This window comes from Neovison vison, chromosome 13 (assembly GCF_020171115.1).
Source record: "Neovison vison isolate M4711 chromosome 13, ASM_NN_V1, whole genome shotgun sequence".
In the NCBI taxonomy this organism is placed as follows: Eukaryota; Metazoa; Chordata; class Mammalia; order Carnivora; family Mustelidae; genus Neogale; species Neogale vison.
Window position 1 is genome coordinate 46,621,243 of NC_058103.1, and position 19,241 is coordinate 46,640,483.

Sequence of the window (19,241 nt, forward strand, 5' to 3'; positions counted from 1 at the left end):
CTAGGTGCTGAGCATTATTTATATTTTTTTAAAAGTGAGGGCTATTTTTTATGAATTTATTATAATTTGCTATACGGTGGCGATACTTGAGTTGAGTTAACAGAAATATTTGTTCCTGAACCAGAGGATCCCATACAAGTTTGTTCTACTTTTTTTTTGTTTGTTTGTTTGTTTTTGTTTTTGTTTTGTTTTTTAAGTAATCTCTATACCCAACTTGGGGCTTAAATTAACAACCTGAAGATCAAGAGTCACATGCTTTACTGACTGAACTAGCCAAGTGCCCCTGTTTTTAAGTTTTGTTTCTACTTTCTCTAGTTACTTTAATTGCCACTTCTGCATGGACTCAGTTATTTCTAGATGCTATCACTGTGCTACTTCTAGAAGCCAAATTTCCCCTAATTTATGTCTCTAGTGTATTGTCAATTGGGATAAAAATAACCATGCTTAGTTTTATTTTTGTTTTTGTCATTGTGTTTTTAATAAGAAGTAGGTACTTTTGAGAGCCTAATGGACTTTCTTAAAAGCACCTGTGTGCTCAGATTTTTGTCATCTGCTTTAGTTGCTTTGAGGCCATTTTTGCCTACTTCATTTTTTTAATAAAGATTTTATTTATTTATTTGACAGAGAGTGATCACAAGTAGGCAGAGAGGCAGGCACAGAGAGCGGAGAAGCAGGCTCCCCGCCGATGATGCGGGGCTCCATCCCAGAACCCTGAGATCGTGACCTGAGCCGAAGGCAGAGGCTTAACCCACTGAGCCATCTGGGTGCCCCACCCACTTCATTTTTTGTTGGTTCATGTTGTTAAGCTTTACAAATGAGTAAGATATTACTGTATATTAAATAATTTCCCGAAGCTACTGGAAAACAAGGGGCCTTTTTTTTTTTTTCAAAGATAAAATACATTATACAAATTTATGGGCCATATGACTAACCAACATCTCACCAATTTTTGTATGGTTTTCATTGGTATCTGTAATGGACTTTTCTAGAATACTTATCTTTTTTTTTTTTTTTTTAAAGATTTTATTTATTTATTTGACAGAGAGAGATTACAAGTAGGCAGAGAGGCAGGCAGAGAGAGAGAGAGGAGGAAGCAGGCTCCCTGCAGAGCAGAGAGCCCGATGCGGGACTCGATCCCAGGACCCTGAGATCATGACCTGAGCCAAAGGCAGCGGCTTAACCCACTGAGCCACCCAGGCGCCCTAGAATACTTATCTTTTCATTTTATTAGACAGCCTTTGTACTTAAGAGTTTTGTTGATTATAAAATGTAAGATATGTCATAATACCACTAGCTAATATGTATTGAACTCTTACCATGGTTCCAAGCACTCTACACATATAAATTTACCTAAGTCTCATGGTAACGCTGAGTATTAGTTCCACTTTATAAATGATGGCACCAATGCATTGAGAACACATGTAATTTGCCCCAGGTTCCACATGGAGTAAGACGTAGGGCCTGGATTCTCACCCAGGCAGTCTGCTCCCAGAGCCCCATGTGCTGGTCTGTTGGACATTTAGGTTGCTTCATATTTTCCCTTCTATAAATAATGCTGATGCAAGTATATTCCTGCTTATAAGTTTTTGCATGTTTAGGATTGTACCTTTGGGACAGCTTTGTGGTGGATCTTGACGGTGGTCTTGTAAGAAGGAAGTTTTTGGTAACAAACAGCGTGTGGTAGTAATACATCTTCATCTACCCCGGTTGCTGATGAGCTGCTTGCGGTTAAGGTGGAGGGAAAGGGAAATGCATAGTATATTTTTCATCTGGACAGCTTATGAGAATCAAATCACTGTGTTTCTTTGATTCTAAAATTCACACATTCCTATTTACCATTTTTAAAAGCAGGATGCTTTTACAACCAGTGAGTACATTTAATGTGGCTGTGCCATCCTCTTCTCTCATCTTTCTTTCTTTCTTTCTTTTTTTTTAAAGATTTCATTTATTTATTTGACAGATCACAAGTCTGCAGAGAGGCCGGCGGGGAGGGTGGGGGCGGAAGCAGACTCTGTTGAGCGGAGAGCCCGAGGCAGGGCTGGATGGATCCCAGGACTCTGGGATCATGACCTGAGCCGAAGGCAGAGGCTTTAATCCACTGAGCCACCGAGGCGCCCCTTCTCTCATCTTTCTTGTAAAAGATTGTATTTAAAGTCTGGATGCACTTGTTACATTTGTGGTGCCTTAGAATCAGTGGGATATAGTCTGTTATACTAGTTTTTTAAGTAAGTGAAGAAAAAGATTGAATGAAACATTTCATTTTACAGACATACAGTCTCCTGATGCTGAATATGTAGATTTGCTCCTTAATCCCGAGCGCTACACGGGTTACAAGGGACCAGATGCTTGGAAGATTTGGAATGTCATCTATGAAGAAAACTGTTTTAAGTATGTGTCATTTTCATTTAGAAAATCCACAGAGTGATTTTTATTTATATATCAACAAATCAACAAATCATAATGACTCTAAGTTGCAAATCACATTGACTTTGTTAAAGGATGTATTTGGACATAGAAACATGTTACTCATTAATCCAGTTCTCTGGGAAAACACGTGGACATGAGTTTCAACAAATATTTTTTTCTTCTTCAAAAGACACAGACGTAGAAAAATAAATTAAAAATTATTTAAAAAATAAAGTAAAAGACATAGAAAAAAATAAAAGACAGTGACTAGTATAGGACTTTGATGGGAGTCTTGTAGACATTTCACAGATGTTCCTTCAGTGGATTATATAATCTCTTTTACAGATGAAATAACCGGGAGCCAGCCAGGTTTACTTCATTTCCCAGGATCCTAAACTTAGTAGTAGAGAATAAGTGACCCCTAAATCTTTTTTTGGTGCTCTGTATTCATCTTTCTGAGGCTCCAGTTATTTTACCTGCTTTCAGGTTTAAGTTAGGTTAATTTCAGAGAATAATTACAATAGGTAACACTTGAACACTCACTGTGTGCCAGACCTGTGCTAAGTATGTACAGTAAGTATGTACAGTAAGTGGTATGTACATTTTCTCTTTTAGTCCCTGCAATAGCCCTTGTCACTGTTGTAGTTGTCACTGTTTACAGGTGGAGAAACTTGAGATTTGGAAGGGTTAAGTGATTTTTCCAGTGTCAAAAGTCTAGTAAGTGGAAGAACCCACTTTGTATTTTTTATTGCTACCATGGAAATCGTCAATTTGATCACTGTGTGACTGGGACATGCTTCAAGTTTACATGCCTCTTGGAAGCCTCTGGCCTCTATACAATGTGCTTATTGGTTTTTGGAAGGAATTTGTATGTGCATTTGCATTATACTGTCTCAGAGATGGGGGGAGTTCTGGGAAAATGGAGTTCATAGATACGGTAGTAATACATTTCACTTTGCGTAAGTCAAATATAAGGGATAAGCAGTTATGCTTATACCAGAAAAATGCCAGTTTCTTTTTTTTGACTTGAAGAACTTCTCCAGTTTTAAAGTGGATAATTTTCATTATTTACTCATTTCTGCCATGTGTTTCATTTAAATTCCCTGGTTTATTATTAAGAATGTTTGACTTAATTGGCTTACTTTTTTTTTTTTTTTTTAAGATTTTATTTACTTATTTGACAGAGAGAGAGAGAGAGACAGCTAGAGAGAGAACACAAACGGGGAGTGGGAGAGGGAGAAGCAGTCTCCCCGCTGAGCAGGAAGCCAGACACGGGGCTGAATACCAGGACCCTGGGATCATGACCTGAGCCGAGAGCAGGCGCTTAACAGCTGAGCCACCCAGGCGCCCCTTAATTGACTTACTTTAAGGTTTTTGTTTCCTTTTGCTTTGCTTTAGATTTTATGTTTAAGTAATCTCTAGACCCAACTTGGGGCTCTAACTTACAACCCCAAGATAAAGAGTTGTATGCTCTACTGACTGAGCCTGCCAGGCGCCCCGAAAGGGTCTGTTTTTTTTTTTTTTAATGTGAACTAAAAGAGACTCAACTGAAGCATTTGTTAAATTTTACATTTGTATTATAGTTATTTCTTAACTAATTTATATCATGATTCCCAGTATAAATATTTCTAAAATATAAACAATATATGAGGCACAAAACTGAGTATGGTAAAATACAGCTTACATGTTCTGTTCTCAAAGTGTCTCAAGTTGTGCAAGTTCGTAAAATTTAAATTGCAGACAAAGCAATCCCTACACTTTAGTAATGTTACTAATGAATATTTAGTTTGAGATTTAAAGGTACTTCAGTGACATTAAAAAAAATTTTTTTTTTTTTTTTTTACTTTAGTGACATTTTAACTCCTTTTTTCATATTAAAAAAATGCCTTTTACTGAAATCCTAACTTGGTGGCCACAGGATCAGTTGACATACCTAAGATTTATGAAGTGGAAAATAATCTATCCAGTGTGTTTTTTCCCTTTTTATTTTCGTGCTTCATTTGGGTGTTTATATTTCTTGTTTGTCTTTCAGTCAGGAGTGCACTTTGTGCCACATGCAAACACACATATGTGTACATGCATATATGTATATATAACATTTAAAAATATTAGTGACTCTAGGAGAAGAGCTTGACTCGATATTGTCTTCCTTTGTTTGAGGAAGTGATTAAGAAATGGCTTTCTGGCTGCTACAATGGGAAAAGATCAGAAACTATTGCTAAGACAAATAACCACCACCCTCCCTTAAAGCAATTTGAGAACACTAAATGTTTTATAAGCTCAATAAAACAGTTTGATTTTGGATGTAGTCATTAAGCAGCTCTCTGAGATAATTTCACTTTTACTTAGATAATTATAACAAGATAGGTAACATAATTATATTTTACAGTTTAATTCTTTTGTTTCTAGGCCACAGACGATTAAAAGACCTTTAAATCCTTTGGCTTCTGGTCAAGGTGAGTTATTTATTTGCACTGTTATATTATTTATCAGCCAGTGAACTTTGGTTAGAAGGAAGAGGAAGGCCAGATAAGGGTTTTGGCAAGAGCATTTGAGGTCATATATTCCTGTTTCCATAGAAGTTATGCCTCACCCTTATAGACAAGTTGGTGTTTAAAATATTTATACCTCAGTAAGGAGTATTTGTGTAATGAAGTTCATGGTATTAGATTATCATAGGGTGGAGAGTAGGTTAAATGTTTATTCTTCTGTGCATTTTTATGTAATGTGTGTGTTTAGTTACTATTTTTATTCATTTTCTAGTTAAATGACTATCCAAAAAAACCAAAACCGTGAAATGATTATACATATTGGGAGTCTGATTTCAAAATCACAGGTCTTTATATTTCATTAAGATTTTTCATTTAAGGGCGCCTGGGTGGCTCAGTGGGTTAAGCCGTTGCCTTCGGCTCAGGTCATGATCCCAGGGTCCTGGGATCGAGACCCACATTGGGCTCTCTGCTCAGCACGGAGCCTGCTTCCCTCTCCCTCTCTCTGCCTGCCTCTCTGTCTACTTGTGATCTGTCTGTTAAATAAACAAATAAAATCTTTAAAAAAAAAAAAAAATTTTTCATTTAAAGTCTTGCCCAAATGCTGCCTTTTCTATCTTCCCTGACTCTCCTAACTGGAAGTAACCCTCTCTCCTCATAAAGTGATCTTACATCATGTTTTGTATCTCTGACCACCTTTCCACTGGCATTATTTTACTATTATGCATCTATTGATCTACCCTAGCACTCTGGGTATTTCGGGAGTATTTATTGGTTTCATCTCTTAATAGAGAGCCTGACACATAACAGATGGAGTTGTTTGTTAAGTGAGTGATTGATGAAAACTGCTCTCCTCGTTTAATGGTCTTGTCTGCAGTTGGGAAGATCACTGTTCCTTCAGCAAATGATTATCCTCCATTTACTGTGCAGTAGGCGCGGTGCAGAGGCAGAGGGGGTGTGAAATTGCAACTCAGAAACCCTGCTCAGTCTGTAATAGGCAGAATGGTTTGTTGAATAAACCATTTCAGTGCTATGATTTTAGACTTTTTGCTTAGGAAATATATATCCCTGTTCTCATAATATGTGCTTACTGATGAAATCTTTGGTGTGCTTTTAGCAAATGTGTGAGTTTTTCATTTTTAAAATTTATTTGAAAAGCTGCTGATCTCATATAGTCAATAAACATAAATTTCCTCCTGGAAAGAAATGAGATTGCATCATTCCCTAAATGTTGGCAGCCTAGGCTTTCTTAGATTAGAAATGAAAGAACATCTTTAAAGAAGAGTTTGGGTTTATCTGAGTCACATATGGTAACCCTTTGGAAGCTATTGATTTAATATCAGATGAGTGCGAATTCCTAGGTAAGGGGTGATCCTTAGTATGAACTCACATTATGATCTGATTAATTAACTACCCTTACTTATCATGAAGATAAATGGGAACAATTTAAGTATTTATCATTAAGGAACTGGTTAAATGATTCATAGTATGTTCATGGAGTAAAATACACCACTAGAAATGTTGCTGAAAATTTGTATTCATTTAGGTCAGTAATGACCAATAGCACATTGAAGAAGAGAAACAGGCATCAAATAGTATGTATATTTTTGTAAAAACATACTTAATATAATATCTAAATGTCTATATGCGAAGAAAAAGGACATTTACCAAAGCATAAATGGTATTTATCTAGGGCAGAGGGAGTTCAGATGACATTTTTTATTTCGTCTGTCTTCTTTTTTTTTTTTTAAACATGTATTTGCAGTGAGCATATGTTATTTTAATAATCAAACAATGATGGCATTAAATAAGCATGGGCAAAATGAAGACAGTTTTTCTAAGAGTAAATGAGCAGCTGCTTACAAACTGTTGAACTGTGCATAATTTAAATCTTCACAAATAGTCTTTCAAAATACTCCTGAATTAGGTAAAATTTTACAGTGTCAGTCTAGAGGTTTCAAAGCAAGAATACAATTTTTTAGCAGAAACCATGTTACAGATTTAGAATAAATAAATGTGAAAAAAAGCTCTGCCAACCAAATAACTGTTAAGTCCTTAAGGTATTTGAGAGTGCTCTCAGATGATAGATTAGAATTTTCTCTCCCTTCAGCCTGCATTAAATCCTGTATGAGCTGAAGCCACTCCTTACCCAGGCTCTTGGAGATGATGCCCTTGAAGCGAATCAGGCATAGTTCCTATTTGCCACTAGATAGGGTTGTGTCACGAGCGATTGCCTCAGATTTTGCTTATGTGGGTGAACTGATGGACTAAAACTAACCGTTATTCAAAGTCTTATTTTTTATGGAAGTATAGCATTTTAAAGTGACATCTGGAAGGACTTTATAATAATTAACCTTTTGTTTTGTTTTTCAGGGAAAAGTGAAGGTAAGTATAATTTCTTTATCATATATATATGAATTTGCTGATACATTCAGATGTTTATTTGGGAGACTGTTCTTCCTATTTCTAAGAAGTCCTGTTTATCTAAAATTCAGGAGGTAAAAGCACAGGAAGATGACTGCGCCTGGGATCAGGCATTTACTTCTGGAGCAGATCTCAAGGATCTGCTGGGTCCTTACAGGAAACTTTAAGCATCGTCACAGTGTTGCTCTGTGGCTTCCAAGTCCTGTGTTTGCTCTTGGAGGTAGTTATTACCAACTCTGAGTTGTAATGCTAAAATTTTTAACGTATCTTAGGTTTACTTTGTCTTTGTGAGAATCTTTTTGCTTTCTGAGTGAAATTGAAATGATTTTTTAAAAAGATTTTTCTTTATTTATTTACTTGAGAGACAGAGAGAGCGAGAGCAAGCACAGTGGGGGAGGAGGGGAGAAGCAGCTCCCCGCTGAGCCCGACATGATCCCAGGACCCTGAAATCATGACCTGAGCTGAAGGCAGAGGCTCCACTGACTGAGTCACCCGGGTGCCCTGAAATGATTTTTCTTATTCTTAAGGCCATGTGTTTAACCATAGGAAAAGACAAAGCAGTACTTAGCTTTAGTCCAGCCAGATGAAATTGCTAAAATGTGAAGTATCCCTTTCCTCTTTGGAGAGGAACATTAGTTTCTTCTTGAACATTAGTTTACAAATTGCTTTTGTGGGATGCCTGGGTGGCTCAGTGGATTAAAGTCTCTGTCTTTGGCTCCCAGGACCCGGGATCGAGCCCCCACATCAGGCTCTCTGCTCAGCAGGGAGCCTGCTTCCTCCTCTCTCTGCCTGCCTCTCTGCCTTCTTGTGATCTCTGTCTGTCAAATAAATAAAATCTTTAAAAAAACAAATTGCTTTTCTGTTCTGTCTAAATAACAGAATACCAATGTCTGATAATATTGGATTTCTTAAAATTATACTTTATATTATAGAAAAATAACAGCTTAGTAAAATACTGGATCAGAACTATACTAGTTGGAACAGAAATTCTTTAGTAGAAGATTATTCTTCCAAAGATTCCTTATATTTTATTACTATTACTAATGATCCTGTAATTTTCAAAGGTTCCCCCCCCCGCTTCCTTACAATTTTTAGTTTTGAGAGATTTTATTCTATCTTGGGTATTCCTAGCTATGTTAGAGGATATTGTTTCAGTTTTTCAATACTATTTATAAAGATCTCATCCTGTCTCTTATTGTCAGAGAAACAGTTGTTAACTTGTGGAGTCTATCTTTAGAGAAATCATCTTGTTTATGAGTATATTTATAATTTTTCATTTTGGTCAAATTTGAAAGCGTTATCCCTGACCGCTAACATACCAGGTGACTACACTCCTTTTTCCCCTGATTCATGGTCCCACACTTGAAAAAAACAAGAAAAAACTCTGAAGGTTGTTCTTTTGTTTTTGCTTTTGTTTTTCTAAGATTTATTTATTTATTGGAGAGAGAGAGTTTGTGCGTGCCTGGAGAAAGGGAGAAGGATAGGGAGAAAGTGTCTTAACGAGGAGATTCCCCACTGAATGTGGGGCCTGACACTGTTCAGTCTCATGACTCCGAGATCAGATCTGCGATGAGACCAAGGGTCAAAGGCTTGACCAACCACCAACCAGGTGCCCCAACTTTGAAGGTTTTAATAAGGAGACAAATCACTTGGAATCCCACAACACCAAGATAATTGATAACGGTAATGGCTAAGACTACACGCCAGTACTCTTCCAAGCAGTTTACAAGTATGATTTCATTTAATCCTTCCAACATTCTCAGGAGGTATTACTTTTATTTCATTTTGTAGACAAGGAAAATGAGGGCCAAAGAGGTTTAGCAACTCAGCTAAATCATGTATGACTTATTATAAGTAGCACAGTTGGAATTGAAATTAGTCAGTTTGGCTCCAAGGTCTGTGTTCTCAGTCACTATCTCATAGTGCTTCTCCGTTAACATTGTGATAATTTTTTTTTTAAATATCTTATTTACTTATTTGTCAGAGAGAGTGTGTGTGCAGGCAGAGGGAAAAGCACCCGTGTAGTGGGACTCAATCCCAAGACTCTAGGATCATGATCTGAGCCGCAGGCAGATGCTTAACCAACAGCCACTCAAACATCCCAGCATTTTAATAATTACGATTATTTACATGCATGTATGTTTATACTAGATATATTTGTAGTTGTGTATATTGTTATCCCCATGTCTGCGTGCTTCCTTAGCCTATGTTTGGGTCAGGCCTGTCTAACAAAATACCATAGACTGGGTGGCTTAAATGACTTTATTTTCTCACCGTTCTGGAGGCTGGGAAGCGTAAATCAAAGCACTAGCCAGCAGATTTGATTCTTCCTAAGGGCTCTCTTCCTGGCTTGCAGATAGCCAGCCTTTCACGGTGTCCTCAGTGGCGGAGAAAGAGCTCTGGTCCTTTCACAGGCCTATGAAGACACTAATCCCATCATGGGGACCCTACCCTCCTGACCTCATCTAAACCTAATCACCTCCAAAGGCCCCACCTCCAAATACCATCCCCTGAGGGCTTAGATCTTCAACACGTGAATTTTATCTGGAACAGTCTAGACTTCTAGAAATGGGTTTACTGGATCAAAGGTTATGGACATTTTAGGCTCCTGACTCCATTTTGTCACTGAGAGAATGTGTGACTTTGTAATCTTTCCAGTCAGTGTGCCGCTCATTTTACCTGACCCTTGTCAGCATTAAGTATTGTCATATTTTTATTTTTACTGGTAAAAGTGCTATCTCTATGGTTGTAATTTGCATTTTTTATTACTAGTGAGGGGGAGTAATTTTTATATTCTTACAATTTGTGGCTTTTCCTTTGTGAATTCTCTATTATTTGCCCACTTTAACTGGGCACTTTAGCATTTTTATTCAGCTTATGAGTTTTTTTATGTAGAATATTATCCTTTTGGGGCACCTGGCTGGCTCAGTCAGTTAAGCAGTTGACTTTGGCTCAGGTTGTGATCTCGAGGTCTTGGGGTTGAGCCCCATGTCAGGCTCTCTGCTTGATGGGAAGCCTGCCTCTCCCTCTCCCTCTGCCTGCTATTTTACCACTCCCCCTGCTTGTGTGTGCTCTCTCTGTCAAATGAATAAATAAATAATAAATAATTTTAAAAAAAATTTAGAAAAGCATACAATGAGTTCTTAATTTTCATAGCATCATGTGTTTTCAAGGCTAAGTAGTTTTCCTTGCATTGATTTATTATTTAAATTGTGTGTTCTGACATCCTATGAAACATTTTATCTGGAAAATTACGAGATTTAGGGCTACCTAAGGTAGCCTTAGGGCTACCTAAGGCAATGCTGAAGCCTTCTAGAGACGGACCAAGAGAATGGTACTAAATTGAATCCACACCAAGAACTTCTCTCCTTCCTTTGGATAAATAGCAAATAAAATTTGGAACTTTCGTTCATTTTTAAATCACCATTTGGCACAAATGCTGTTATATATTGAACAACTACACTTTGGCATTTTTACAACTTTGTGACTTCTTTTTCTTTTAATTTCAGAGAACACTTTTTACAGTTGGCTAGAAGGTAATTGGAAACTTTTAAACAAATTTTAATGTTAAACATTTTTTTCATCTTTAAAGACATATGAAATTAGTTTTAAAATGGTATGAGTTCCACATATAAGATTTATGTTACCAAATTACTATTTTTAGGCCTCTGCGTAGAAAAAAGAGCATTCTACAGACTTATATCTGGCCTGCATGCAAGTATTAATGTGCATTTGAGTGCACGATATCTTCTACAAGGTATGTGACATTCACATTTATTTATTTTACCATATTTATTTTCAGATATTTTTAAAATTTTTTGGTATTTACCTTAGCAAGACAAAATTGACATGATTGAATATTAGGCAGTAACAAATCATTCTTAATGGTAGTAACCAGGAATGTAGGAACTGTAGATATTTTAAGGACATATTCAGTATGATCTCACCTCTGTTTACCTTTTTTTTTTTTTTTTTAAGATTTTATTTATTTGACAGACAGAGATCACAAATAGGCTGAGAGGCAGGGAGAGAGAGAGAGAGAGAGAGAGGAGGAAGCAGGCTCCCTGCTGAGCAGAGAGCCTGACATGGGGCTCGATTCCAGGACCTTGGGATCATGATCTGAGCCAAAGGTGGAGGCTTTAACCCACTGAGCCACCCAGGCGCCCCTGTTTACCTTTTTTAAGAAGCAGCTCAAAATTGTGCACATCGCTTTGGAAATATTCTGTTTTGTTTGTGAGAGTTAAAATAGCTCCTAATGGCATGGTATGTTATTCAGTAGATACTTTAATTGTATTAAAACTGTTCTATTTGTGTGCCAACTTAAGGCCTGGAGTTTAACGGGTAAAAAGTATTTTCTGCTGTTCTTTATGCTTTAAAAATGCTTTTGCAAAACAAACATGGTTGAGTTTCATCAGTAACCTATTTCTTCTGGAATTTTAAAGGACTTCAGACTTATCAATAATGTCAGGCAGTCACTTTTAAATTGTGTATTTTGGTTTTATAAATATGTTTATATTCAGAAATTTGATTTCTGTGAGATCATATTTCTCAGTAAAACAGTGAATTTATTTTCCTTCTAAGGATGGGTTCTAGAAGATAAAATATTAATGTAGAACCATAAAAATCTATATTATGAAAAGCAGCTTTCATTGTTCTGTTTTTTCAAATATATGATGAAACTAACTTCTCCAGCTATAAATAACTCAATGTAAGTAAACTGAAACTTAATTTTAAAATTCAGATTTTAATATTTAATTCTTCTTTCTTCTCAGAAACTTGGTTGGAAAAGAAATGGGGACACAACGTTACAGAATTTCAGCAGCGATTTGATGGAATTTTGACTGAAGGAGAGGGTCCAAGAAGGCTTAAGAACTTGTATTTTCTCTACTTAATAGAATTAAGGGCTTTATCTAAAGTGGTACCATTCTTTGAGCGCCCAGATTTTCAACTCTTCACTGGAGATAAAGTCCACGATGCAGAAAACAAAATGCTACTTCTGGAAATACTTCATGAAGTCAAGTAAATTACATATTTTGATTTGTACAACTTATTAATAGAAGAGTGACAAGTGGTATCAAAGTTCAGGTCTTAAATATTCAGTTTAGAGAAAGGAAAACATTTTTTTAAAGATTTTATTTATTTATATGAGAGAGAGAGAGAGCATGAGCAGGAGGAAGGAGCAGAGGGAGAGAGAGAAGCAGACTCCCGGCTGAACACAAAGCCCTACATGGGACTTGATCCCCGGACCTTGAAATCATTGCCTCAACTGAAGTCAGATGCTTAACCAACTGTGCCACACAGGCATCCCAAGAAAGGAAAATTATTTAAAAAAAATAATTAAAAGCTAATTTTGCCTATAGGTCTTTTAGAATTGAGTTTTGTTTTTGTTTTGACTTAGGTACTACGTGGCACAAATTTTTAGTTTTGAGAGTCATTTTGTAGTATTTGATACCTGCATTCTTTTCTTTTCTTTCTTTCTTTTTAAAAAATATTTTGTTTATTTATTTGAGAGAGAGAGAGAGCATGTGAGAGAGAGCAAGTGGAGGAGGGGCAGAGGGAGAGGGAGAAGAAGGCTTTCTGCTGAATTAGGAGCTGATGCAGGACTGGATCCCAGAAACTTGGAATGATGACCTGAGCCAAAGGCAGATACTTAACTGACTGAGCCATCCAGGTGCCCACCTGCATTCTTTTCATATGTGGTTGAACGTACTATTATTTTATGTGGTTGTTTAAGACTTTATTTTGGGGCAACAGGGTGTTGATTTTACTCAATTTTCTACTCTTTTTTATTATAGTATTCATTGCCAACCAACAAAATGTTATCTTAGAGGTATTTTTAATATTTTACAGTACCTGAAAATGAATCTTCTCTGTTTTAACCTGTAGGTCATTTCCTTTGCATTTTGATGAGAATTCCTTTTTTGCTGGGGATAAAAAAGAAGCAAACAAACTGAAGGTAATTATTTCACATTGTCTTTTTTTTTTTTTTAAAGATTTTATTTATTTAAATAGATCACAGGTAGGCAGAAAGGCAGGCAGAGAGAGGAGGAAGCAGGCTCCCTGCTGAGCAGAGAGCCTGATGCAAGGCTTGATCCCAGAATCCTGAGATCATGACCTGAGCTGAAGGCAGAGGCTTTAAGCCACTGAGCCACCCAGGTGCCCCAATTATTTCATATTTTAACTTAAGTTTTAGATTCAAACTCGTATGCAGATATGAATATAAGGCCCATGTTTTTATAGTTAACAATAAATCTTATTCTGTATTAGAAATTACAACAAAAGCCAGAGCCATAATCATTCTTTTCCTCTAAAAAAGGAAGTCCTAAGGCAGGCCAACTGAAGATCTAGTTTGTGTTGTGTTCAAAGTAACAAAGTGTGTCACTGCACACTTTACAGATGGCTTTCATATCAATGGTCTCATCACAAATAGAAGTTATGCATTAAAGGAAAGGGATCCAGAGCCTGAATGGCAGTATTTGTCTTTTGCTGAGGAGAATTCTGAAAATGGCTTTGGATAGAGTAAAGCCATTTAGGGGGACAGGACCCAGGGTTTGTTACTCATCTTATTTATTGGGAATGAAAGGTATTTAGGGAGGCCAGAAGAAGAGAAAACATGATGCCCTACAAAATAGAGAGATTAATCTCTTACCTAGAGGTATAAGCTCATATAAGACCATCTTGGTGTATACTGGCATCAAAATCCTACAAATATAAAATATTGCTAGGAAGACTTATTAATCACTCACTATGTGCAAAATATGATTCCTGTCATTAAAGGAAGGGACAGCTCCTAACCTCAGTAGATTTCTACTCTGTTTGGAGACTCAAGTAAAATTGTATTACCATTCTCTGTTACACAGCTAAGGTAAATAAAGGCAGGTCGCTCTCAGGAGCACTGGGCTTGAACTGATTTCTTCAGGGTATGACAATATGCCTCTGTTTTGTATTCATTGTTTCTTTCTGTAAGGAAAGAACCTGATTTTATTCAGTTTGCAAACAATACTTCTTGCACTGATTCTTTTGCTGTTAAATAATAGTTATTTTTGATCTCCCATCTACCTCCTACAGAAAGCATTCTTGCTGGAAATACATACTTCATGCTTATACAACCTGCCAGGCAGCTTCCAGGAACTTGGAAGTGAGGGGGAAGATACTGTAATAAGACTTTTTTTTTTGTCTACTAGTTTCACTTTCTTCCTTATTTTTAGTACACTTGCTGATTTATTGGAAAGTGTTTTGGCATCAACTCTTTTTATATTGTGCCGATTAGAAATATTGCTCATGGTGTTTTAATTTTATCAAAACTCAGAAACACTCAGATTTGATGTTCTATGGAGTTTAACAAATAATTTTTCTGAATTCTTTTATAATAAAGAAGTAAAACTTGTTAATATCAGAGATTTACTTTCCTAAGAAAAAGTAGTTTTATGGTGAACATCATGGATTTAAACAGTAACATGAGTTTTATTTATTTATTTAAAAACATTTTTAAATTTTATTTTTATTTATTTTAAGTAATCACTGCACCCAAGGTGGGGCTCAAACTCATGACCCTGAGATCAAGAGTCACACACTCTTCTGACTGAGCCAGCCAGGTGCCCCGAGTTTTATTTTTTTATAATTAGCATAGATTGTTATATTAGTTTCAGGTATATTATAAGTTCATTTAAAAATCTCATATTTTTTTTTAAAGATTTTATTTATTTATTTGACAGACAGAGATCACAATTAGGCAGAGAGGCAGACAGAGAGAGAGGAAGGGAAGCAGGCTCTGAGCAGAGAGCCTGATGCAGGGCTCAATCCCAAGACCCTGGGATCACGACCTGAGCCAAAGGCAGAGGCTTTAACCCACTGAGCCACCCAGGCACCCCTAAAAGTCTCATCTTGTCTGCATTATACTCTATCCATGGATGGTTAGAAATAGAAGATGGTATGGGGTGCCTGGGTGGCTCAGTGGGTTAAAGCCTCTGCCTTCTGCTCAGATATGATCCCAGAGTCCTGGGATCGAGCCCTGCATTGGGCTCTCTGCTCAGCAGGGAGCCTGCTTCCCGCATTCTCTCTCTTCATGCCTCTCTGCCTACTTGTGATCTCTGTCAAATAAATAAACAAAATTTAAAAAAAGTAGAAGACAGTATGAAAGAATAGTCCAGTGTTCAAGATAGAGTAGGATCCATTTGAAGGCTTCTGAAACATTTAAGAATCGGGTGAGAATTGTTTTCTGGTTAGTTGGTTTCACTGGACGTAAATTACAGGAGATAACCATAGCATGTTCCATTGTTCTACCCATTGACAGTACTTTTAAATGTTGACCTAAAAGCTGTATCCTAAACAAGGACAATGTATAAGTGAGTTAGGTTCTGGTTATTTTAAGGATCTTAAATTTTTCTAATCTGAAATAACTTTGGGATATATTTAGATTATTGGACATTGATATCTGGGGAGGTCACAGATGTTTTCTCCTGTTCTGATTTAGTAAAATTCCAGCTTATTAATTGGGTTCTGCATATTAAGTTAACTTATGCATTTGTACTTGGTTTTAATTTTGCAGTGTTATTTTGGCTATCATAAGCAACCATGCTTACTCTCTGGGTATGCCAGAGATTTACTCAAGAGCTGTCATGTTCAAGTGTTTGAATTAACAAGCATAACCACATACTGAATTTAGACAATGTCTACAAAAACAAGCATGGTCTTTTAGAACAGACGCTTCCAACCTTTACAAGTATGAGAGTCTCTAAAGTCAAAAACTTTCAAAGCCTCTCCCCATGATAGCAGTATTTTTAGTATCTATTGATGGTGAAAATGTAATTGCCAAAGGGCCACTATACTTAGAAACCTTTTTTTTTTAAAAAAGATTTTATTTATTTGAGAGAGAGAGAGAGAGAGAGTGTGTGCTCACAAGCTGGGGAAGCAGCAGGCAGAGAGAGGGGGGAAGTAGGCCCCGGGATGAACAGGAAGCCTGTTGTGAGACTTGATCCAAGGACCCTGGGATCATGACCTCAGCTGAAGGCAGATGCTTACCTGACTGAGCCACCCAGGCGCCCCTTAGCAACACTTTTTAAATAAAGGTTGTGTTTTATTGATCATAATATTTATATTCATTTGGAAATTTATAGTGCATACCTGTGACTTATTTATCCTGTCTGCATGCAGTGCTTGTCCACATATGAATTGTTTAGGCCTGTATAATAACTATTAAGTCCTTCAGAGGTCAGCACCTCATACGATGGGGACATTGACTTTGAGTAATTTTACTATGCTGTTATTATTGTTAAAAGTGTGATTTTTTTTTTTTAAGGTCGAAACACAAGTTTAAAGAAAGCCTTAAATTACCAAAATTTACTTATAGTAGTATCACTGGGTAAATGTTTTTTAAAAGTTGGTTTAAAGTTCAAATTACCGGGGTGCCTGGATGGCTCAGTGGGTTAAGCCTCTGCCTTCAGCTCAGGTCATGGTCCCAGCACCCTAGGATCGAGCGCTGCATCAGACTCTCTGCTCAGCAGGGAGCCTGCTTCCCCCTCTCTCCCTGCCTGCCTCTCTGCTTACTTGTGATCTCTCTCTCTGTCAAATAAATAAATAAAAATTTTAAAATCTTTGGAAAAAAATTCAAATGACCTCCTACTGAACTCAGTCCAAAAGCACAGAAACACAAGATGTAGAATATTGTTAACATTTGATAATAATTAATATTACTAATACAAGCATTTTATTAAATTAATGCAATATTTGTATGAATAAAGATGCAAGATCTGGGATCCATTAAAATCTTTTATATAATACAGCTGTTTCAGAGTCTCAAGCTGAATAAAGCATCTGGGGAAGAACTGTCCCTAAGATGAATTGAGGTCTACTTTGCATAGTGGGTACCAGTCTTTGCTGATTTATTCCTATTTTTAGATCTTTGGTTCTGTTCTCTTCTGGTTGAGCCTGGTATGTGGTTTATCACTAAAAAAAGAGAGAGAGAGAGAAACACTACATGGTCCTCAAATTGTAGGCTGATTAATACAGTGAATTTTCAATCAGAAATCTATGTCAAGGGGCACCTGGGTGATTCATTCAGATGTCGGACTTTTGACTGTTGGTTTTGGCTCAGGTCATGATCTCAGGTCATGGGTTGGAGCCCTGCTTGGGGCTGCACTCTCAGCACAGTCTGCTTAAGTTTCTTTCTCCCCCCCTACTCTGTTCCTTCCCCCACTCCTGCTAGTATGCTCTCTCTCAAGTGAATGAATGTATGCTTAAAATACTGTAAGTCTGAGATTCCAATGCAAGTCAAGGACAGAGGGAGTCACTTGGTGGATCAGTTAATTTCCATTGGAGTAAAAGAAGGGTGTGTCCTTTTGGTCCCTTTTTTACTTATCCCTTAAGGACATATACTACTTTTGGATGAATTGGATTCGTTTTGTCCAATTACAAACAACATAGTACCTTAATGTACATAGATATATACATATGTATTAAAAGTATATAAAAAAAAGGAACGATAAACACCAAATTCAGAATAATTATAGAGGGTAGGGTATAGGACTTTTGAGGGGTACATGGAGGGCTTCGTGGTCCTTGTAATGGTTTCTTTCTCACGATTGTTAAAATGTACATGGATATTCACTATATTCTGTATATTTATGTATGATAACATTAATTATAAGTATATTTTAAAATAAAAGATATAATAAAATAGTATTAATAATAGTAAACTATATGATTGTTTTACCTAATTAATACTGGGATTAAAGCAGGACGTTAATAGAGGCCATATTTTGAAATTCCTCCCTCCCTCTCTTCCACCCTCTCTCTCCTTCTTTCTCTTTTTTCTTTTTTTCCTTTTTTGGTAAATGATGCCACTGTACCCCTGTCCCCTTCCTCTGATATTCACATGTAATTAATAATCACATAAAACAACAACAGCAGCAACAAAAGCAATCAGAACAAAACAGAACACTTCAGCTCAGATGGTGTGTATTTGCAGATAGTTTAGTTTCTGAGTCAGGCAGGCCTGGGGTCTCAGTTTGCTGTTGACTCCATGTGGGAATTTGGGCAGCCTAAGCTCTCTGAGCCTTGTGTTTTTAATTCATTAGGTATAGATTATAATAAATCTACTTTTGGATTTGCGGTGAAGATGAAGTTGTGTATGTAGATTCTGGCATGCAGGAGGTGCTCAGTGAACGTGGATTTTAATTCTCTTTGTCATCTTTGGTGCCCGCAGGGACCCCTGGCACAGTGCTAGGCACATAGAAGGCACTCAGAAAATACCTAGTGTTTGACTAGATGCTACATCTTAATAAAAATCTCGTTAAATTGTTTTTAGGAGGACTTTCGACTGCATTTTAGAAATATTTCAAGAATCATGGATTGTGTTGGTTGTTTTAAATGTCGACTATGGGGAAAGCTTCAGGTAAGCAAATCTGGTTCAGTCTTATTTTTCATTTATTCTCTGTGCAAAGAAGTTTCTGACTTTTCTTTCTTTACTATTTCTCTTACAGATTCAGGGTTTGGGTACTGCTCTGAAGATTTTGTTTTCTGAGAAACTGATAGCAAATATGCCAGAAAGTGGGCCCAGCTATGAATTCCATCTAACCCGACAAGAAATAGTATCATTATTTAATGCATTTGGAAGGTGAGTTTGAAAGTAGTGAAATTGTTTCTGTTAGCCAAGTAAGTCTAAAACTGGATAAGTAATAATCCTTTTTAGTGAAATTATTTTACTACCGAATTCTGTAATCTTATGAAATACTTCAAGTATATACACATGCAGAATCATCAGGTGATATTCTTTCCTTTTCTCTATTTCTATAATTATGATTTCTATAATTATGATTACTGATTGGACTTCAATATTTATCTTACTGAATTTGTACATTTTTTTCTAATTATTAGAAAGTAGTTTTTGTGCTGCCCAAATATTTTTTGAAGGTCCTGGAGGAA

At 36.7% G+C, this 19,241-nt stretch overlaps 1 protein-coding gene across 1 annotated transcript in view; it reads left to right on the forward strand.

Annotated features, from left to right (window-relative positions):
- Positions 1–19,241, forward strand: part of ERO1A (endoplasmic reticulum oxidoreductase 1 alpha) — a 47,902-nt gene that overhangs the window by 24,098 nt on the left and 4,563 nt on the right. Inside the window, exons 7-15 of the mRNA XM_044229544.1 lie at positions 2,268–2,388; positions 4,816–4,862; positions 7,269–7,280; positions 10,829–10,855; positions 10,984–11,076; positions 12,092–12,338; positions 13,206–13,275; positions 18,625–18,711; positions 18,800–18,933. Of these exons, the coding sequence (XP_044085479.1) occupies positions 2,268–2,388; positions 4,816–4,862; positions 7,269–7,280; positions 10,829–10,855; positions 10,984–11,076; positions 12,092–12,338; positions 13,206–13,275; positions 18,625–18,711; positions 18,800–18,933 (838 nt within the window). The remainder of the gene's footprint in view (positions 1–2,267; positions 2,389–4,815; positions 4,863–7,268; positions 7,281–10,828; positions 10,856–10,983; positions 11,077–12,091; positions 12,339–13,205; positions 13,276–18,624; positions 18,712–18,799; positions 18,934–19,241) is intronic.